This window comes from Metopolophium dirhodum, chromosome 3, assembly GCF_019925205.1.
Source record: "Metopolophium dirhodum isolate CAU chromosome 3, ASM1992520v1, whole genome shotgun sequence".
NCBI classification, from domain to species: domain Eukaryota; kingdom Metazoa; phylum Arthropoda; class Insecta; order Hemiptera; family Aphididae; genus Metopolophium; species Metopolophium dirhodum.
Window position 1 is genome coordinate 39,955,830 of NC_083562.1, and position 24,670 is coordinate 39,980,499.

At 33.2% G+C, this 24,670-nt stretch overlaps 1 protein-coding gene across 2 annotated transcripts in view; it reads right to left on the reverse strand.

Annotated features, from left to right (window-relative positions):
* Positions 1-2,687: 2,687 nt before the first annotated feature.
* Positions 2,688-24,670, reverse strand: part of LOC132941764 (14 kDa phosphohistidine phosphatase) — a 174,262-nt gene continuing 152,279 nt past the window's right edge. The window contains exons 4-5 of one of the 2 annotated variants that reach the window (XM_061009919.1): positions 20,601-20,663; positions 2,688-3,236 (exon numbers count right to left, since the gene is read on the reverse strand). In XM_061009919.1, coding sequence (XP_060865902.1) covers positions 3,147-3,236; positions 20,601-20,663 — 153 coding nt within the window. In that variant the 3' untranslated portion in view covers positions 2,688-3,146. The remainder of the gene's footprint in view (positions 3,237-20,600; positions 20,664-24,670) is intronic. The other variant, XM_061009920.1, reaches the window with a different exon arrangement.

Consider the following 24,670-nt stretch of genomic DNA (forward strand, 5'->3'; position numbering starts at 1 on the left):
CGATGCTATTCATATTTTATTTGACGTGTATTATATTATGCAGTCATGGTGTAATTTCTTTGAACAAATTTAAAATACTCTTAGTTATTTTCATCTTGAAATTTCACAAGAGATCAATACTTGGAGTCACATATTCTTTATAATATGTGCTTTAAATTAAAAAGAAAGGAAGAAGTCGCGCAGCGACCAACGAATATTACGGTGGTGTAGCTGAATTGCCTATCTAGGACGCCGTGTGATCAATATATTATTTTTATCGAAAACCACAAGAAATAATATACCTAATCGTTTTGGCTCTATGGTGACCTAGCAACAAAATAAAATAATTTTCAAATTTTTTTTCACACAAACGTTATATTAATTGACCTAAATATGGATGAAATTAAATGAAATTTTTTTTTTTTACCCAAATGTGTGTTTCGATAATGGTAGGTTAGAAGTTACTACTACTACTACTTAGAAGTTGGGAGTACCGAAGCTCATTAACCAATATTTTGTTGGTACTTAAATTTACCGATAGTTATCTAGTCATAATTTATCTCAACACGGAGGACATACTGTCTTTTTAGCTTAATAATAAAAGCAATTACCGTTATGTCTTTTTTTTTTTTAAAACTAACTAATAAATTAACCTCTATAACTATTAAGTGTGGTAAATATATTTTGCTTTGGTTAATGAAAATTATTAGGTCAGCTCTTCCCACCAAATGAACTATTTTATTACAAATTACAATTTTGTATGTAAATTGCAGTTTTGTAAAGTTATAAATTATTATGTTTGTAAAATTAACTAAAAATTATAACACTTTGTTTATTAGACAAATGTTATATAAAATAATTACTTTCTTTAATGGTTTCCTAAAATTTACCACGTAAAAGACCAATGGTACTTACAAGTCCATAATTTAACTATCAATATTTCACCACTTAATGGAATACAAAATTGAAAATATAAAAATATATAGTAAATCAGCTATAGAGTATAGACATATAACACTCTAAAATATTCAACACTCAACAGTTTTTGGTTTTCAGCGGCCTGGTTAGAATCTACATATTCATAACAACACAAAACCATGTATTGAATGCAACCGATTATTATCGAAGATAAACCGATTAATAATAGCGCTACTACTGACTTTAATTATTTTTATTTCATATCCAATATGACTAATATGAGTTATCTCGAGTGCCAATCCGCCCAAAACAAGAAAATAATATTATTCTATGATATTATATTTTATGAACATAATGTGATATTTGATTTCGGTTGACTCTTGAGGACGTTCGGTCGACACCGAAAATACAGTTTTGATTTCGGTATACACTATATATATGTATTACTTACTGATTTTTTTTTTTTGTTACACTATTTGTTTATACAATCTGAAAATGTGTTTTTTTTTTACAATAAGTACAAGCGCTGTGGGAGTTGATGTGTTGGAGGCTTGAAGGAAATATCCGTCCAGTGATGGAACTTCTTAACAGATTTAATATTACTTATTTAAAAGAGTAAAGTCTCGTCAAACACGTACACAGAAGTCAGCCGTCTTGGAGTTAAGAGAATGCAACCCATGCATTTGTTGTCTCCGACTTACACACGTACGACATATCAAATTTTCGTTCACTATAGTTTCAATAGTGTGCCGTTAGTTTTGATATTAGACTAGTTGACCTATTATCAATTTTTTAGATTATAACATGATCTGTGCTTAAGCCGTCGGCTTTTATTCGATATTTTAATTTTCAAGCGAGATATGAGCATTTTTAATTTTTGATCTTTCACATAATATCTTGCTTGAAAATGAAAATTTCGAAAAATCGGCAACGCTTATGCACAGACAATGTTCTTACCTAAAAGTTTTATAATAGGTCCACTCACTCTAGTAGCAAAACTAACAGCACACCATTGAAACTGCGTGTGTAAGACGGAGACAACAAATGTATGGGTAGCGTCCTCTTAAACGATTATTGAAAAAATAAATACTTTAACGTGCTTTTGTATGCAAAACTTTTTGTTTATTATAGTTACGTTAATCGTAGCGTATGCACCCCGTATCGCGTTTATTGACATTTGACATTCGTGAAATTAATTTCCACCAAAAACACTGCCTACAGGTCTGTGTCAAAGGACAGTCTAATTATTTACAATAATGGCGTGAATAATGATAACATATTGGTCCGTTGCCCATTCAGATAAATTACTCAAATTAAAAGTTTGTTTAAGACAACTTAAAATTTGCCGACCCACAAAGTTTTTTTTATCGATTTTTTCGTTCGTTTTGCATTGACGCGACCCGGAATATATTATTATCATATATTTCGGTAATATCTAAAGGTTTTAAAAATCGTCAGTGATACCAATACTACAGTAGACGACGGCGAATTGGAGACGTATTTTAGTCGGTGGAAGTGGCTTGAAACAAGATGTAGGATGAGCCCGATGAATAATAAATAAATTGTATAGAACCGGAACGCTGAACCAGTCCGATCGTCAATACGGTCATTACGGTATAATCGTCGACCCGTCACGGACGCGCGAGACTTAATAGAAATATGATTGGAATTTTTATGATCTGCAATTTTTTTGTGGTCAGGCGACCCTATAGGTACTACTTGTTCTTAAATCAGGTCCTGGGAGTAACATTAAATTTCCATTCTTGACATTTTGTATCATACACACAAAATAAAATGTTCACAAAACAAGTTAATACTGTTTATTGAAATTATAAATACCGACACGAATAAGATATATATTGTATATGTAACTTGAACGAGGATGATGCTGTTTTAAGACATAATCGAAAAGCTTGTAAAAGATTACAATGTGGAATGGAAAAAAATGAGGGATATTTTTTTTGTACACTATTCTACTTTAAGCTTTCCGCCACAAACCCCCTCCGCTCCATAACTATATGTGTTCCATTAAAAAAAGGTAAACTTGATATTTTTTTAAAAAATGTATTTGTTATATTGAACTTAAGTTTACGCAGTTGGACGAACTCATTCTTGGCCAAGTATTGTTGACAAACCGAAAGACATTATTTTTTTACTTTTATTATTTATTATTGTAATAGGTATACGAAAATGACATGATTAATTAATATAAAATATATTATAATAATGTCATGATTTTAGTTTAATTTTCATGACGTGTTGTTGCATGATATTTCGAAATCCGGAAAAGCTTTCTTCAAAATATTTGCTGTAATGGAATGATCGGCCGGCCCGTATTGCTGAAACAAAAAAAAAAACAAATTATTGTTAAACTCTAGCAGTTAACTCGTAGTCGAAATGCACAGTTTTTGTGATGTGAAATTTTTCACATCACGTGACGATGTTACGTAGTTTTCACGGCGTTTTATCGTCATCGGAGAAATATTATATGATGAATCGATATCGCATTTGATTCAATAGTTCAAAAGGAATAAGAATAGAATAAAAAAATTGCAGCTTTAACACTACGATATTATTATGACTATGAATTTAAAGAATTTTAAAAGTTCAGCTGATCGTTGTTGCGTATGCATGTTGAGATTTGGATTACTAGCATTCGAAGCGGCGCAGTAGTACTTGGTACAGTATTTGGGTAAAGCCGTACACCGAATCAAGTCGCACATAAACGCATAATGTACCTACTTACTAAAGTATATTATTATACAATACACGTCGGGCGGGGAGGAAATGCAAATGTAAATATTTCTACGACTGGAAATGGATTCGGCGATAAAAAAAAAATTCGATTTGTTTTGTAACATTTTGCGCTATAAACTCGCGTAGATAAAATGAATGGATTCTGTTTTTTTTTTTTTTCGTTTTCGGAGAAGAGCATAATATGTTATGTATAGGTATAGGTGAGCACATTACGCGTGGTGTGAATAAAAGAGAACAAAAAACGATTGCCGTAGTATATAATATTGTAAATTTACAGACATGTTATACCCTGCTGCCATGCACAGACAAAGGTTAATTTCGAATTCTGGATAATTTACATTCTTCGACGCGGCAGCGCTCTTTCATGTTTTCATTAGACCTTTCCCAAAAACGTTTCCCTTTATGAACACGTTTTCAAATGTTTAGTGCGCTATTTTATTTTATCCATTTTTTTTTTTTTTTTAGAAATTGTTTTTTAATAATACCGACGGAGGTCTCTGCGAACAGCTTTCATTCTCCTCGACATTGCCAAACGGTGCATGAAAGTTGTTGGTGAAGTTCCAGTGATAACGTCACCGTACATTTTGTTTAAAAAATCACTATGAAATATTATTCAAGCTTTTCTATTGCGTAAAAAAAAAAATTCGCGTTTATAGTTTTTATACGATTTTCGTGTGACTGCACCTCGTGTTTATATTATTATAATATATTATGTTCAGTATATTGTGACTCGCGCGCTTAAATACCATAACTTTTATCGTCACTCAAAACGCCCTAATGATACGCGCAAAATGTGAGAATTAATCGTTAAATTTAATTTTTTTTACCAGGCATTTTCACCGAGAGGGAGACGGATCGTCGCGTGTCCTCTATTAAATATACACCACCCCAGACATTGCAGGCATTATATTATTATCATATTAGATCGTCGAGCTAATGGTATACGCGAGTGTACACATTACCATGTACGAATAAACACGACGATGTGTTTTTATAAATTTATATTTTTTATTTAGTCTTATTTTGTCTCTTATATTCGTCACTCTAATTCGTATAACCATCGCTCGTAACGATTAGCGGAAGACCGTGCATTTAACCGCGGTACATGTATATATATATACCACATTGTTTGCCGGTATTCCGAGCCACACATAAAACATTTTTATTTTAAGTTTCCCGCCGCGTATATGGAACTATATGCATTATAAGACTACAAATTATCACGCAACCTGTACACGTACACGGCATTACGCCAACTGTGGTACCTATATAACACGTCTCCCGAGTTATGGTTACGATCTTTATACGTCTTCAAGTAGATATGGCGGGCGAAAATTGATCGTGCCGGAAACAACTCAATATTCTCATCGATGTACGAGTCGGCCACAAGTCGCACTGAACTGACTGCGTATATGGCAAACGTAAACTCGGAAAAAAAAAAACCGTTACGACCATGTTTTTCCATTTCTAGAAGAGCTCCGATCGGACGCGTGAATGCAGTTTGGCGCAAAGTCAGGTATCAAGGCGTGTGATTGATATTTGTAACTGGAAGCTGAGGACATAGCAGTCGCAGATACGGCTGGCAGATCAAAGGGTTTCGGTTTGTTCTGGTATAAGATTTTGCCAAACTCCGTTCATCTGTATACGTAGCTTATACCTTATTAATATGTATGCCCACGCATTGCGCAGTCTGAATATATTTGTAAATTATTCGTTAAGTTTTCGCATCATGATTTTCGAAAGCAAAAGAAAACTGAGTAGATGTAAACGAGAATTTAGGGATTTCGTTCGTTTTTTGGGCGAGCACTTCTGGAGGTTGGCGGGTATAGTGTCTGGAGGGTACTTATAGGTATTTGGTTTCAGTGTTGCTAAAGTTTTCTTTGATAGTCAGTGATCATGTTTTTTCTTCTAAAATGTAAGTGCTCTCAATCTTTCACTTATTTTACCATCCTTAAATTAAATCTTTAGTTAGGATTTTATAATTATTCTACTATGTTTTAGGTGTTTTAGTTTGTCAGACGATCTCAAAATGTATTACGTTTAAACTATACGTGGGTCGTGAGTAGGTTCATCGTGTCAAACGGCAAGTAGGTGTCAACAAAATATATGTAATCGTTTGAAAATCTTTTAAAAATTAGCGATTTTCTTATCGTTAGATCAGCCAATACCAGTGACAGAAATAGGTACAATTTTCAGGTGCCCCTCTAGCTTCTGATGAACAAGTTTACTATATAAATGTATGTAATTGTATTAGAGAAAATTAGGAGAAATATGTGAAAATGTACATAGCGTACTCTTATATTAGCGAGATTGTTAAGAAGACGTCTACCCGCGTGTATTGTCACCGTCTTACTATAATGTGTAACATATTAAGTACAATTGAAAATTTTAAAATACTTATAACTTAAAAATATTTAAAAAAAAAGCCTGCGCAGGGAACTTTAATCGTATTTTTACTTTTAAGCTTGATAATGGGTAATCAATTCACTCTAATATTAAAAATAATGCATATTTTATTAATAATATAAATTTATTAATAACACATATTTTTAAATTGAACTAAATCCAGCCGCGGACCGGTATGAAACGAAATTAATTAGTTGTCTAGCCATATCATTCTATAAACAGGAGTGATTTACGATGTTCAAGGTTTTGACACCGATATGATGTAATCTACACACAAATTCTATTTATAGTCCAGTTTTATTGATACTTTATTTCTAACGCCAAGTATGCCACGTATAGTGGGAGTTATGCAGTGTACCTGTACACACGATTTTTACTCCACACACCCACACGCATTCTTGTGTGTATATATATATATATACACATCATACAGACTATCGCATTACGACCTCGGGGGTATAGGATCGTGTAATTCGACCAAGGGATAATATTGACATATATCCCTCTCTCAATCGACGGCGACGGTGGGTTGTATAAGTTATATACCTACGTTTCATGGATACTCAGAAATCCAATTTCTATTTCACGACACTCGAGATCGTTTTCAAACGCCGCCACAACACACCACGCGGCACAAATCGTTTCGTACCACACGAACTGAAGTTGCACCATAAAAGTCAACGTCCTTATGTGTGTGTTTGTATGTCGACAGTCCCTATTTAGTTCAAAGTATACGTATCATGTTATATGGGTACGACACAAGCGCACTACGACGAAGACGTGCTAATCATCGAATCGACTCGACCAGAATAATCGTCTTAGAACAGGAAAAATAGGGGTATCGTTCAAATGGGAGAAAGCGGAGCAGGGGATGGACTACGATTTATTTACATTGCTCCGCGCATAAGAGTTTTAACGGATTTAAATGATTATTATGTTTACGGCTCGACTCGATTATAGCGCTCATTTAAATAGAGGAACTCGCGAGGACAATTTTAGAGAATATTTTTTCTGTTTCGTTTAATCACGTCACTGAGACGGATCGCGGATACCGTAAAATGTAGTAAATGTAGTAATCGCTATGTGTGTGTGTGTGTGTGTTTGTATGTCGACAGTCCCTATTTAGTTCAAAGTATACGTATCATGTTATATGGGTACGACACAATCGTACTAAGACGAAGACAGTGCCAATCATCGAATTGTCTCGACCAGAATAATCGTGTTAGACAAGGAACAATATTACGGGTATCGTTCAGATGGGAAAGCGGGGAGTAGGGGATGGACTACGATTTATTTACATTGCTCCGCGCATAAGAGTTTTGACGGATTTAAATGATTATTATGTTTACGGCTCGACTCGATTATAGCGCTCATTTAAATAGAGGAACTCGCGAGGACAATTTTAGAGAATATTTTTTCTGTTTCGTTTAATCACGTCACTGAGACGGATCGCGGATACCGTAAAATGTAGTAAATGTAGTAATCGCTATGTGTGTGTGTGTGTGTGTTTGTATGTCGACAGTCCCTATTTAGTTCAAAGTATACGTATCATGTTATATGGGTACGACACAATCGTACTAAGACGAAGACAGTGCCAATCATCGAATTGTCTCGACCAGAATAATCGTGTTAGACAAGGAACAATATTACGGGTATCGTTCAGATGGGAAAGCGGGGAGTAGGGGATGGACTACGATTTATTTACATTGCTCCGCGCATAAGAGTTTTGACGGATTTAAATGATTATTATGTTTACGGCTCGACTCGATTATAGCGCTCATTTAAATAGAGGAACTCGCGAGGACAATTTTAGAGAATATTTTTTCTGTTTCGTTTAATCACGTCACTGAGACGGATCGCGGATACCGTAAAATGTAGTAAATGTAGTAATCGCTATGTGTGTGTGTGTGTGTGTTTGTATGTCGACAGTCCCTATTTAGTTCAAAGTATACGTATCATGTTATATGGGTACGACACAATCGTACTAAGACGAAGACAGTGCCAATCATCGAATTGTCTCGACCAGAATAATCGTGTTAGACAAGGAACAATATTACGGGTATCGTTCAGATGGGAAAGCGGGGAGTAGGGGATGGACTACGATTTATTTACATTGCTCCGCGCATAAGAGTTTTGACGGATTTAAATGATTATTATGTTTACGGCTCGACTCGATTATAGCGCTCATTTAAATAGAGGAACTCGCGAGGACAATTTTAGAGAATCTTTTTTCTGTTTCATTTAATCACGTCACTGAGACGGATCGCGGATACCGTAAAATGTAGTAATCGTAGACGTCTTATCATTATTATGTTAATCGAGACGTTTCCGACTGAAACATTGTCTGACAGCCCAGGCACTGTCACCGTTTAATCCGATCGGTCGTATTATTACTTCAGTTTGTGTACCGTACGTGTTTACCTGCAAGGAGTTGGATAGGCGGAAGCCCGTCGATATATTTGTAGAAGAGTGGTGGTGGTGGTGGTGGTGGGGGGGGGGGCGAGGGGCAGGGAGGAATAATAATTTTGTCAACGTTTTGTTTAATTTCACTAGCTCTGAAACAGCATTGGGGCGTGTACACTCAGAGTGTTTGATCAAATACCGGAAAAGAGTAGGTACACAATATTTAATTTTAATTTTTACGAAGGGTTGAGCGTGGCTAATTGAAAATAGCTCGATTACAAAAATGTTTATAATTTATTAAAATTACCATATTGATGATGAGTTATAAATCATAAATTTATTTTAATTTAATTTTGAATAATATATTAAAACCGGCAGCATATTGATCAATATGTTGTTTATTAAAATAAATGTATCAATATATTTTTTATCGTCTTTTTAATATTTAAAAGTTGTTTTCAGTCACTGTTGAAACATTATAAAATTATATTGAAAAAAAAAAATTGGGAACGGTTTTTTCTGTTCACCTTCCGTTTATTCTCGTCAATGACATTTTTGTAATTAATATTTTTATAAATTATATACATATATAATTTACATTTTTTTTTTTTAATCTATAATTGAAAAATATCACATTTTTATTTGTTTTAATGTTACTTCAAAATCTGAGAACCAATTTGACGGGCTTAATTATTATGTATAAACTGAAAAAGTTAAAATGTATTCACAATACGTATATATTTATTACAGGTAGCAGGTATATGTATTGGGTAAATGTATGTTATAAGTTATAACTATTAAGTAAGCTAGTAGATATACAAAAGGACGAAACATCCTGTATCATTGTACAATTTGTAATTAGTTAAACTCAAATGTTTCACTTATCAAGGAAGTATATTTAAAGAACTATATTCTTGTTGCAGTGGTTTTATTTATTATAATTGTACTAGGTATAACTAATTTTTAGTACACATTAGTCATTAGAGTCAGAAATAGATGTCAGACCCGCGACGAAAACGAAACGATATTAGGTACCATACTTTTAAAATGGGAGGGGGAGGGGGCTAGAATGACTTAAGTGACATTAACAGGTCGTTTATTGTTTTGATAATTTATTATTTAGTAAATTGATGACAATAACACGATGTTTAATATTTAAATTCACGTGAAAGACATATTATATCATGAAACAGTATTATATGTATATATATTTTCATCATTAAAATTAAATTTTTTCGCTATCAAATCAAAAGAATTTAATTAATTAATAAATTAACTATATAATGTATAGGGTTTCACAGTGTTTGTTGTACTTGTTTGCATAAACCCACTTCTTATATAAAGTTATCTACTTAATATATACTATATATACACTATACTTGTATACCTATATAAATAAATAAATAACCCCAGAGATTTACGAATAAAACTATTTGGATACTTAATGGAAATTAATAATTCAACTTTAAAATATTTACATAATTTAGGTATATATTATATACTCAATGAAATGGTCTTTGTCGGTTTTTGTGGTGTCAACAAAAAAAAGAAAAAAAATTAATTAATTTTCTTAATTTGATTTTAGGCAAATCACCAAATATTTAAAATTATAATTATTGGTGGTTCTTTAGTACGGAAAGAACTTAAATACTTCAAAAATTTTAATTATAAAACAGTTATTGACGGAGATCCTACTCGTCAATGGAGACATGTACACTTTAAACTATGTAAAAATATGTTAAATATTTGTATTTCGTGTCCTTCTTTAGCTACTTCTTCAAAGCGTGTTGTTACTCTATAATATTTATGACCTTTTGAGTTTCACAAAAACAAATATTTTTAAATTCTTGACACGAAGTTAGTACTTCGAAGTATTTAAATAAGGTATTTAATATTTGGAATAATAATTGACATCGGTAATGCCCGAAATGCTATCAAAACCTATCTATATAGATATTGTATTTAAAATACTCCAAAGCACGGAATATCACCCATCTCACTAAAACATGGACTCAACGAAGAAATAACAGGAAGTAATTTATGCATTTCATGTCAATTTAAGCTTGGCAACATTTTTAAATAATATCGTGAATACTGTAATTAAAATGGCTCACTAATAATAGTTGTCGAGGCCTCGACTGATAATGATAATACAATGAATTGCATATAATATTTGTGATGTTATATATATATATGCCTACAATGCCCTACATATAATAACTGTATCTACCAGTCTCCGTAAAGGAAAAAATGAAAAATGATGAAATACGGAACTTGGTGTATTTCGGTTTGAAAGTCTTTTTCAGTTATAACGGGCAAGTCAGTGCATTCTCAGAGACCCAACAAATAATTGATATAACTTTTATCGAAATTAGTGCAATTGTTTGCACGTCTATAATACAAATAACATACATTCAGAGACTCTTGTCATATAGAAGAAACAGTTGATAATAAACTATGCGGTACAGTATGTAATGTAATTGAAATTCGTACGATATTAATGTGACCAAAATGGCGAAATGGCCGGAAGGCGACCGGAATCCGAGGAGTCTTTGCCTATCCGACAAAATATTTCGGTCCCAACGATCGCACGCCGCTGGTAAGAATTGCGTGGTAGTCATAAGTAATTATTTATATTACCTACTTTTATGCCAAGAGATGTTTATGCGAATGATATTTTTTTTAAACGCATTGTACCGTTACGTCACACCGTTGGGTCGTTTAAATCAATAAAATTAATTCCGGCGATTGGACGAAAAACATTAATTATATATATATATACACACTGTCGGATACGCGGATTTGTAATTGTTTGCGTGTGTACATCAAAAATTCAATTATTCGAGATACATATTTACACTGTTGCAGTGAAATATTCGTCGGGGATCAGTTTCAAAATTAAGTCGTTGGTATAAATATTTAAACAGTATGTTGTTTTACATTTGGTTCGTAAGTCTGAATAATAATAAAAAAAAATACACAATCGCGAATGCGGTAGTAGAACACGACGGTAGTTGCGGGGAACGCGATGTAATCGTGTAATTTATGAGGGTTACGGTTTTTATTTTTCGTGTACACACAACATCGGAACGGTTTTAAAACGAAAACGTTAATGTGGAAATGTTTAAGAACTAGTAAATTATACGTTTTACGTTACCGCAAAACAATAACGAATTTAACGACACCGGGATTATAATATATAATATATTATATTTTATTTTTTATGAAAATAATAAGCTCACGAATTAAATTGTATATTATGCTTCGTACAGATTTAGTTTTATAGAGGTCTATACATCAGTGGTAATTACTTTAGTACTCAAAAAAACCAGACAACCAAAACGACTGATGATCCTAATCGAAAATTAGAGTATTTGCGTAATACACTAGTACAGCCCGTCGTCCTTCCACTGTTCGAAAACAGTGTACGGTTGATATTACTAACCGTGATTATTATAAGTGGTGACCACCACAGATACCAAATTTCAAAAACGCGGTTACGAGTAATCCACACGTATGCGGAGTGACCGTTCGTCTTTACGTTCCAGTCGTCGCTTTCACTCCAAATCGTTCGAGTCGAAGCACAGCGACCGTTATCATCATTCTGATTGGTGGGTGGGGGGGGGGGGGGGGTCGTTATACGTCATTACAGGTCTAACACGGTCGAGGGTACGCACACGATGGCACAAAAACCTGGTAAGCGTATATATGTGGGGTGGGACACGGGGGTGGGTTTATATACTCTTGGGCAAGTCAATGGAATTGCTTAGGCAAATCTGATTTATGATGTATTTCTTCGTTCGATTCAATACCGCGGAACATTACATCTGTTATAATAAACGTCGTATTATGTAAACAGAAACTATAGCATTATTTTAATATAGTTTTCACATTTTCCGGTAGGTACAAAAATTACATCACAATTACGTCAACTCTGCAGCCCCTGCCACCTGCAATTCCCCCCCCCCCCCCCCCCCACAATCACTAAAACAAAAACAACAAAAAAAAAGCGCTCCGTATATGTATACTTTGTGCTTTTAAAATTGTCACCGTAGTCAAATAATTTATTTTATCGGATCATTGTTAGTTGTTATCATTTTGTTTCAGGATCAAATTTTTTTATAATATCTCAATATGGTTTGTAGCCAACTAATTTATTTAAATTGTGACCAACTAATTAATTAAATTTGTTTACGAATCATTGAGAACGGTAATTCTGACAAAAACAAAACTTTATATTGGATACATAATAATATAAATAGGCCACACCCACATGGCACACGGAGACCTTACGGCCAAAGAACATGGCCTTAGTAGTGATGTAGTGCGAATATTTTAGTGCAGTTTTTAAAAAATATTAATATACTCTTATATTATTATGATAAACGACCGCCCTTTTACCATGATTTATAACCCACCCTTTTTTTTTTTCAAAACCCTTATAACGGCTACTGACTTCCCAATCAATTATAATACAATGCACATCGATATCCGTATCGTATCGCATTGTATTGTATGGGGGCCCACACGTCGAATTTCAGGAAGCCGAAGAACGTTCTGCGGGCGATGGAAATCTGCGCGAAACGATTCGAATCGAGTTTATTATTCGGTGGCGGGACCAAACAGGAAATTATAAGATTTTAGATTGTTCGTGTTATTGTTACAGTCACCGCATCATTATTGTTATCGTCAACTATAATATACGCGTCGTAATGTGTTAAGTTTGTTTCGCTCCGTTAGTTAGGTGTGCACCGCATTTTTCACCGAATATTATTAAAAAGTATTCGACAGTATAGGTATATAATGACGAGTAAATTATTGAATTTTCCGATTTTTATACGACCAGCACCGCCCCCAAACCTGAATACGATTTACCCATTTTTTTTTCTCGGGATCTTGGAAATGTGGTTATCGGTTTAATTTTGATATGGCACTCGGAATGATGTATTATTATTATTTATTAGTAACACAATTGTTACAAATGTTATTTAAAACTTTCAGTATTCGGACCCTACAAAGTGTCAGCCTCACGCGATCTACCTTTTTACCCGACCGTAAAAAGTGCCAGCGTTTTTAATTTCAAACAATGGATCACGATAAAAGTGACCGTTTGCTTGCACACTGTCCTGTCACAATTTTTTTTTGCTCATTTCGCGATGAATGGCGGCGTGACGTATAGGGCAATATAGGTACACGGCTGCGTAGAACAACGCGTTTTAAAATCGAAATTGTAATAAAATATCATATTATTTTGTTATTATTTAGGGTAATATTTCGTTAGTTAAAATATACACGTTCGTCAGTATAGGGTCTTTTGTTACTATAAACACTATTCCAAACGATACCACATGAAATAACTGGAATTTTGTAATAGGCCTGTGACAGCCAAATTGTATGCCAAAATTTAAAATAATAAGATTCCGAATTGTATTCCGTCTCTTAAAACTGTCTAAATTATTCCATGCAATAGACATCATGAGCGTAATGACACACTATCATTTCTGAGCTCACAAATATTTTGTTCTAATGTTTTTTTTAAATTTAATTTAGTAGTGTTATTACATACTGTCTTATTGTTTTATTTTTCACTTATTCAAAAAAATTAATCTCATAATATAAGATGGTCGAAAAAAATTAACAAACTTATAAACTTAACAAAATATGTTAAAAATATTAGTTTTTGAATAAATTGGCTATTTTTTCTTTGTATAAGGACACAAAATAAACAACAATTACGGTAAGTATAAATGTTTTATGTATCTATTATACTTATGGAACATGGCGTTCAACCAGGACAGATTATTTTAAGTAATGGCATGCAAATTGGATGTATTATTATAAAATTTTTTTTGGCATGCCAATGCGGACGCAACCAGGAGCACAGCCTCGTCGGCACATATAATAATATATTATAGTACCCTCGTTTTCTGTGAATAATTTCGTGCGATTTTCAGAGTGTTTTTGATAGCCCAAACAATAGTTGTTATAGATATGGTTCAGATGGTGGGAAAGTGCTTTTCAACCAGTGTGCGAAGAGGAGCTCGTAAAAAATATGAACCCAGCCAACGCATTAATTTTGTGCCTGCCGTAGCGTAAAAGTACCGCCGCCGCCGTTTATGCAGAATTAGTACTGTTTATTTGATCAAATATACATTCAACGGGTCTATTGTACGAATCCGGTGGATTACTATCGATTGCCCTGCGTATAAGCGGCAAGAACAAAACCGGGGCTTAACAAACACAATATATAATTATTAGACACACGAGACCTCTCTCTGGAGGCCACGACGATAACAATTCGTGTGTTGTTCGACGCGCTCTCGAGCCGGGTCTGTAAATAATATTATACGCGCACGTTTATTGTTGTGCTAATATACCGCGCGGTAACGACGAAGACCCTACGCTATAATGCGAATTATAAGCGTATATTACGACCAGTTACTCGACGATACCGCGGCGGGCATTGAAGCTCGAACGCCAAATTATACGCACCATGTCCGCAGACGTTTTTTTTTTTTATCGATGCGAGATTAGATAATCGTTAATCCACCGGTGGTTTGAAAAAAAATAATCAAAAACATTTCATACAAGAACGCTACAATATTGAAACTTAAAGGTTGCTATTGAAAAAAAAAACAAATAAAAAATTCGATTGATTTTTTACATATGCCGCCGACACGTACATATTATTATATTTACACACTGATGTAATTTCTAAAATTAAAAAAAATGATTGTTACTATTTTTTAAGTTGTAACATTTTTATATCATATTTCGAAGCATATTAAGGATATTATTTGGATATTTCAATCTATAAAAATCAAATTTAGGACAAGTTGTTCATTAGTTATTAGTAGATAAATTATAGACTAGCGGGAGTAGGATATCATTTTGCGGGGTAATCCCTGACTAGTCTAATTCGCTCATCTAAACTTTAAATTCTTATAGATAGGTAATGATAACTATACTTGTCCGAAGTTTGATCTTTATAGATTGAAATACTCCAAATAATATTCTGTTTAGGGATATGAAATTAAATTTTCGTATGGTGGAATTCAAAAAAATTAAAACTTTTCGAAAATATTTAGTGTAGACACATAAATGGTTCACTCTGTATACATAGTGTAACCGGTAGGTTTGACAGATGAAATAACTTTTGTTCTAATCGATATTTAAAATTTTTTTTTATATATAATTTACTGTCACTTCTGTTACACGAACAATATAAAAATCTGATTATAAGAAAAAATGTCGATGGTAAAAACATTTATCTAAGTCAAGTGTCTAGTTTATTTTTTAGAATTTTTTTAAAATATTATTTTTTGGGAATTTCTTGATGTGAGTTTATTTCTTAAATTATTTACTAACCATAACTTTTTTAAAATTTTTTATTTTTGGCATACGTTTAAGTAGCAACTTATTTTTATTGTCCGATCTTCGCCCCGTTACACCTTGTATACGCACTTGAAAAAACGTAAATATAATCATCTCGTGTTAAAATGATAAAGAAATATAATTATTACGAGCGAGCACACACGTTTACATCGTGGTGCACTGCGTACTCACTCACACGATTTTTACTGTAAATCTCTGGATATTAAGTTAGAAAGTACCTGGTTGTAGCAGGATATGAGGAGCGATTTAAAGCGATTGGCGATAAAGATGTCTCATCACTCTTCATGCACGCCTGACAATGTCTAATACTTAAGTAGTAGTGAATCTGCTGACGTGTCAATTTCGCGATAAATGGTGCACTTGCGTACTCACACGATTTTTACTGTATAAATCGATAGATATCAAGTTAGAAAGTACTACTGAAGCAGTATATAAGCACGAGGAGCGATTTAAACGACTGACGATAAAGATGTGTTATCGAACTTCATGCACGCCCAGACAATGTATTATACATTAATACTTAAGTAGTAGTGAATCTGCTGACGTGCCGATTGCGCGATAATGGTGCACTTGCTTGCGCACTCACGCGATTTTTACTGTAAGTCTCTGGATATCAAGTTAGACAGTACTACTGTAGCAGGATATAAGGGGTGTGGAGCGATTTAAACGATTAACGATAAAGATGTGTCGTCGGGCTCCATGCACGCCTGACAATGTCTAATACTTAAGTAGTAGTGAATCTGCTGACGTGTCAATTGCGCGATGAATGGCGGATAAAAAATATTGCGAAAAAATGACGCGAGTTTTTTTTTTCTTGTGTATATACTGTTACTTGCGATGTGCGATAGAGTTTTAGAGACGATGGGACGTGCGTGTCGGATGTCGATATTTTTCATTGAATCGACTAGTAAAAGAGATGCGGCTCAACTACTGTCTTTGGAGATAAGTAGGTATACTATCCGCCAGTGGTTCCCAAACTTTTACTGCACCCTTAGGAAAACATTTCGTGGAAACCCAATGTCTGTAAAACTAACATTTGATAGCAATAGTATATTACCTTATAGTATACTAACTATTATTTAGATGAAGCAATATAGCAATATAGCTTCTCCAAGCATAATATAATTTTCTCAATATTCACATACATCTGTCGGAAACCTTGCGATTGTCCCACGAAACCTTTAGGAATCGCTTCTATACACAATCTCAGAATAATACGATACGACACGAAACGCGAGTATACAGTATATAACCCACGAAAATTATGTGGCCAATAAGAAGTAGAGCCAAACCACATCGATTATTAAATACAGCAAGTGAACGGTAAACTGTTGACACAGCCCATAAATTAAAATTTAAAAATTCTTCATACAGGTTTAACAACGCCGGAAAAAACCACGGTGTCGCATTATTATTGTGATTAAAACTTAAATAAATGCATTTGACAATTCTATCCATGGCGGGCACAATGAAATGCACCGATTCGATATTTAGAATTATTGTACAAATCAGTGGGAACAATTTGGGTTTTCGGTTTTTCCTCGGTTGACGTGAAGGGAAAACAACTTACTACTTTAGGCCTTGAGTAGGTAATTGGAAGTTTTTTCTAAATACTGCGCTATTACACAGAAAAAATTAATCTAGTACGTTTCAGTAAAAAAGTTCGTGGAATGTGTGCGCACACAAGAACTACCGAGAGCATATATTTTGTTTAAACAAAAACACTATAACGTTGAACAAATACAAATATAAACAATTCAATATTGTATTTACTATTTTATACGACACAACGAACTGTATGGGAAAAAAAAATATATTACATATCGAAACGATTGTTTGTGTGGCCTAAGAAATTCAATTTCATATATTTCGAGCAGTGTGCGCCCGCACGAACGAATAAATATGGTTACTGTTGTTGTCCTGTAAATTCAGGTTCGGAATATCCGTTCATCGGTTGGTTTAGACGAGATTAATGAAAACCTTACTTGGTGGGATTACAGTGACAACCGTGACAAACGACGCACGTGGTATTGCCACGGTATATGACCCAAGTGTTTCGACCTAGATACGAGCTTAAAAAAAAAAAAAAACGAATTCGAATCAAAAAACGGTTGTTGGCACAATGTCTTTGACCAAATCTAAAACATAAAAAAATGTAAAGCAAAATACACGCGTCGGTATAACGCAATGTATAAATAAACGGTAAAAATAAATTTTAAATTTATTATTAAAACACATTAGCGTCAGCAGAATAATATGTAATTTAATAAAAAAAAATATTTACACATCATATGTAATGGTGCAGTGGAATATATTTAATATGGAGTGATTAATCGTTTCGGAATGTATCATTATTTTTAATATAATACAGTCTCATATATTATCTTTAGTTTTCTTCAATACTTTCTCTTACTTACATTTAAAAGCATTTTATTTCTTGAATAATATGTCCCCTAGGAATTTTACGTCATTTTTTTTTTCATTTCGGGTAATTTTTATCACGAAAAACTTTTTTTGTTTGTTCCAAAAACTTACGTTCTGTATTTTCGAACACAATAAGAAAATAGGACGATTAATAAAATAAATATTGATAATAAATATAACATGACACAGAATCACATGATGACACGGGTGAGCCATAAATTTGTTTCTTATTAATCTCGAAATTTAGGAAGTCACCATCACAAAAAGGCTATCAAATTCATTGACTAAAAAAAAATTTCGACAATTTAAATCATGGTAGCTATTTTTTCACGTACTACGTGATAATATTACTTACGGGTAAGTAATATAAGGGAATGGAGTTGTGGACGGGTTTGACAGACGGTTTATTTCGGATCTCGTTTGACGTAAGTACATACGAATCGCACGCCGCCCCTTTGCTTCAAACGTCTCGGGACGTCTGTGGGGGGAAGAAACACCAGCAACAACAACAATGGACTATTGTTTATTATTTTTCGTTTTCAAAGTTTTCCAAAAACCCATCATTATAGGCATCCGTGGTATTTTATTTTTTCAATCGTCTATCTTCCGTTAATGTATTGTTAATCAAAGCAATTTTCACTATAGCGTATACGTGTACACAGAAGGTATTTGAAGATGACGAATCACGAGAATTTCGATCAGAGTTTTTTTATTTCACTTACGCGGTTATTTATTATTTAAAATTTAATTACCTAGTATCACTGACCAAGTAGTGAACGCTAGTAAACAGTAGGTATTGCCATTAACGTTATATTTATAAATACATTTTTCGGGTTTGGTAAGTATTATTTATCGATTTAACTCTAAGGTCGTGTGCGTTTGTGTGTAAGCACACGCATTCCGGCAATGAATCCGTTGCGTGGCCACAACCCATAATATTTTTCGGTTTTCATTGCGATGGTAAACACACAGTAACGATATTATTTTATAAAAATTAACCAAAATATCGCTGCTATAGTGCTTTGAGAATGTTTTTTTTTTTTATTATTATTTTAAGGCGAGTAGGTCTGTATAATAAGTAATTAAGTTATATTAAGTATATTATGATTCGACTGTGTTGAGTGTTTGTGGAAAAAATATATTTTGTTGACATTAATAATTTGGCTTAGGATAACTACATTTATCAGTTTCCATGGTTTCGCACACGGACAAATAAATGCCGGTAGTTTTTAGTAATTCAGTCAAGTTGTAATCGTGTAATAAACGGACTGTTTGTTATTCATAAATCTCTTTCCATAATGGCCTTATCGCCCATTAAATATACTTGATACACTTGGTAAAATAAATGTTCATTATTGTACAGCGTTCACAGCACCTCTGCATTAAGTTTTTGACATTTTATGACATTTTATGACATAATATTGGATGTGATATCATTCCTGGCTCAGATGGTACCCTCGCATTATTTTAAAACGCGTGTCAGTTCATGTTAGTGGTAATTTTATTTCCACTTTTTTAAGTTGTTCATGACATCACACCCGCGCCCGAAAACGTAAGTCGAGTCTTACAAGATAATTTGTTTTTTGACCACATCGGTCGTTAGCGAACGACGACCCACCCCAGACGTTTTAAATTATCGTTTTGACAAATTTTTTACAATTAGTACCTATCCACTACACAATAACAGCGTCGGCGTTTTGAAAACTAATCATCACACCAAAATTGAGCGTAAAATGTTCACGGGACAGTCATAGAGTGATTAATGAACAGTATACGAGTTTGATGCCGAGAGATCAGCTGATATACAGTACCTAAATCTATTAATCTTTTTGCTTACAATTTGGAGGGCCGTGTGTAAGAGTCAAGTAAATACATGTTGGCGAGTATCAAGGAACGAGTTCGACGTACGGCGTGGATCGGGGCATATAATATAATTAAAAAACTTGGTCGTCTGGAAGTCAGTGAATCGCCGTAGGTTTTATAGTTTAACACCTATCATAAAACGAAATTAAAAAATATACGATATATTATATATAATAAGAAAGTAAATGCCGCGCCGGCGAAAAATGAGCTTAATTTTAAAATTTAATAAAACAGAGCATACAATACGCTTAAATAGATCAATGTTGAAGGAGGGCGAAAAAAATTTTGATTAAAAAAAAAACACACATTGCTATTTTATTCCCTTCCACCACATTATTAATTAATTAAATAGGGTGTGTAAAAGTGGCTGACGATGAGTTTTCAAAGGGGTTTTTTCCCACCATGAAAGTATAAATAAATATTCCTGTAATTTATGATGGACGGTTGTTACGTACAATAATTTGTCGAACTAGTAGATTCGTTGCACGGGATCGGACATGAGGATTTTCTCCTGCAGGCTGAAATGTAATCAAACAGCAAACATGTTTAGTTTATTTATTTATATCCGAGAAAATCATTTGCAAAGTAGTAAATAAGCAATCAATAATAATAATAGCAATAATAATAATAATAATAATAATAATAATAATAATAATAATAGTAATAATAGCAATAATAATAATAGTAATAATAATAAAAGTAATAGAAGTAGTACATAATAATATAATACATAATAGAGTTACTTGGAATCATTTTTTTTTTTAAAAACGTTCCATTCTAACGAAACAGTTAATATACAGTTTTTGTTTATTTTGATATCAGTTATTATAGTACGACTGACAATATTTATACATTCATTTAAATAGTTTATATTGATTGTTATGCCAATGCACGCATGGTTGGGAATTTATCGTTTCTCCGAAATTTTGTTATCATCGTTTGAAGACTAAACGGTATCGAGTGATTTATTTTATAGACCAGTAAATATATTGCAAATTTGTGGGCCACCGTCTGAATAATATTTCATAAAATCACATTGAAACAATCAAAATTCGTTATTGAATTCCATAAAGGAGGGCTTGTAGAATATTAATGTACACCGATGTTATTAGCAAAATCATAATTGTTTGTTATTTAGGTACGACTGTGGTACAATAGCGGGAAGCGCCTACCCTATGTCATGTGCATGTTATGTTAGATTGCGGCGAAGACATAAGTGCCAAAATGATATATGAGAAAAAAAAGTTGTACCGCACGAAAGCGCCAAAATCCTAGACACCTGTGTGCCACGGTTAACATAATATATCAAATTCAGAACTATATATTTTATATATATATATCTAAAGTTTTTTTTCTACCGCCCCACGCAAATGGCGACTTTCAAACATATTATAATTTGGGAATACGCGAATGTCCATTGACGGAAAAGTGTTACACCGGCACAGTCAATTTCCACGCGTGAACAATACGTACGTCGGGGGTTAATCTATACATAGGTATCTGGTATACATTAAAACGCCGTAAACGCAACGACGACCACCGAACTAACGTTTACTGCAAATTTTACGCGAAATAGCATATAATGATATGGTCGTTGCACTTGCGAGGTTGAAGGAGGGGGCGGTTGTCTGAAGTGGAAACGTAGTAGTAGGTAATAATCGCGCGCACAACAAAAGTAAGCCCCGAGGTTGCATTGAACTAATTTAATATATTTATATATACATAGGTACACGGTCGCGACGATGGCCATTAATTTAAACGTCGACAATTAAACATGCCATCGGTCAAAACGACAGCAAAATACGATGTTAATATATACGTCGAAATTATATTATGAGGGGGGGGGGGGGGGTCGACGGTCACAGTCAAACGTCGTCGCGAGTCGCAATTGTATAATCCGTTCATGGGACCGTAATTTCGCAAGATTAATAATGATATAACAACAACCACCGACCGGGATCGGAGCGGACGACGACGGGGCTGATGACGTATTGTTTTGCGCGCAGACGCTGCGAGATAGGCACTCACTTCGATTTGCGGAAAACGTCGAAGGAAACGTTTAGTATAGGGTACACATCGTGTACATATATTATTATTATATCAGCAATAGTGTATATACATCATAATGTGTATATTGCGAGTTTAATTATTTCCAGATTTGTAACGATACATCCGCGACGGATTGCTTCTGCAAAACCGCCAACGCACACTTTCTATGACGTTCAAACGGTGTTTCGTTCACATGTCGTCTATAATTTATTCACCGGCGGCACTTTCAACATTTTTGGCACTTTCGTCTCTATCTCGACTTCGTGAAAATTCTTAACGCACTTCCGATCGGTCATATTGCGTTTCGACACGAGAAAAAAATCGATGACGATGTTTCAAGTGGTGCTGTATAATGTGTCAACTATATAGGTATATAATAATAGAGAAATTTTATCCTTATTTGTATGTATCATTCATTGAAACGTTACACACTATTGCCAAAAGTATAAATTTAGTTTCAATAAATATTAAACGGGGCGCGCCGCGGTAATTTGTTTAAAAAAAAATTGCAATCATATTATGATAAACACGATTTTTAAAAATCTCAAGTTTTTTGAGTTTAAACTTTTAAAGTAAATAAACTCTAAAACCGTTTCAACATAAAAAAAAATGTGTTCAAAATTGAAGTCGCTCGGGAACCTAAACGTTATCACTTGTTCCAAGAATAGTAACAATTTTGCTATAAACTATCATAATGTGACACTACACAAACTCCTTGGTAACTCTAAGTTATAAATATGCAAAGTTAACGGAAATCTACTTAAGTATAAGAAGCGTTGTCATTCCTAATTAGACTTTAAAATGTCAACATCAAGTGTAAGTTATCGAACGTAAAAGCTTCTTTTAAAATATATGATAGTAAACATGTTGGAAAACAGTACAAAAAAATCATGAACTTATTGTTTGTTTCATTTTATTATTTACAGATCATTTATCGACTAACTATATTATTTTAATTGTATTTGACATGTCCACAGTTCAGTAATTAAAAAATATTATAGTTGTTAGTTTGTATGTAAAAACACCAATATGTTATGTATCTACCAGTTATAGGCCAATTTAATTATTTTTATTATAACCCTAGCGGAGAAAACAATAAGTTTTTATACAAAAAAATATTAATGTGATGTAGATTTGATAAACATATTTTATTTTATTTAATAAAATTAAAAAGAAAAAAATGCTATTCATACATTTTTTTTTATTTTTGACGGAAGATGAAAATCTATAATATTATTGCGTTATGTAATGGAAAGGTCAAATTTTACGGAAAACGGCCATACCCTAAAAAGCTGGAATTCGTGCATTATTTTCAAATTTATTACTGCAACTGTTAACCTCTATTTTCACACACAATAATAATTGTTTTTACATTGTAGACACCTATATATTTACTATATTTTCCTACGTTTAGGATTTCTATTGGAATATCGCCAAACATAATAATTATTATATACGATAAACAATTTATTTTCATGTAGCCGCCGCGGTTTACCTTTTAAATGGGGTCTGATATTATTCTTAATATCCGGGGATGCAATCAAACTACACAGTCTCCTGAATAATGATTTGTGTTTTATCAGCGATTCCTAATGAGGCTCTAGAAAAGTTCACGTCCAATCGAATTCACTTTTTACAGAGAACAAGTTTTTGTTTATTAATTATTTATTATTGACCTACGCTGTACCATGTTTAACTTATTTTAGTGATTCGTTTCGGGTCTTTTTTTTAAATTTTATCTTTTTATAATATTATAAACGTACACTTCCCATTGAGTTGATTTAGTTATAGTGATTAGAGGCGTAGGTCGTATTTTGGTCTGATTGCGAACATTTGAATAACAAATTATAATTAATTGAAACATACACGATACATTACAGTGACTTTATTACTCTGTGGATTAAAGACTCTACACACAAGTATTTGACTAAACCAAAAGCATAACATTTATTTCATTAGATTTTCATCACGAGTTATTATAATATATATACATGCAGATGAGTCACGATGCCTGGCCTAGTATAATATCCAATAAGTGACCCCGCATCAAAATTCTTAATAATTTTATGTTCTGCTGAGTTTTTAATTTCATGTATCAAATACTTCCACTTCAGTTCTCAAAAACGAAACTCTAAACATACTGTTCTTCTAAGAATATTCATTTTATAACAATAAGAAATTAATTTTTCAAACTAGTGTAATTTAAATAAAAAAATTACAAATGTTGAGGTTTTCATCACCGGTTTTTCAAACAGTTTTTTTATCCATCCTTTTCAAATAACATTTTATTCGAAAAGCAATAATATTGATAACTAATACAAAGAGTAAAGATAACAGTTTAAGAAAATATGAGAAAAATGGAATAAAAAAAATTAACTTAATACAAAATGTATAAAGGAGACGTGTAAAAAATGAAACAGTAAGAATGTTCAATATATTGGTACTTATTATAATATAATATAATATATTATTTTTT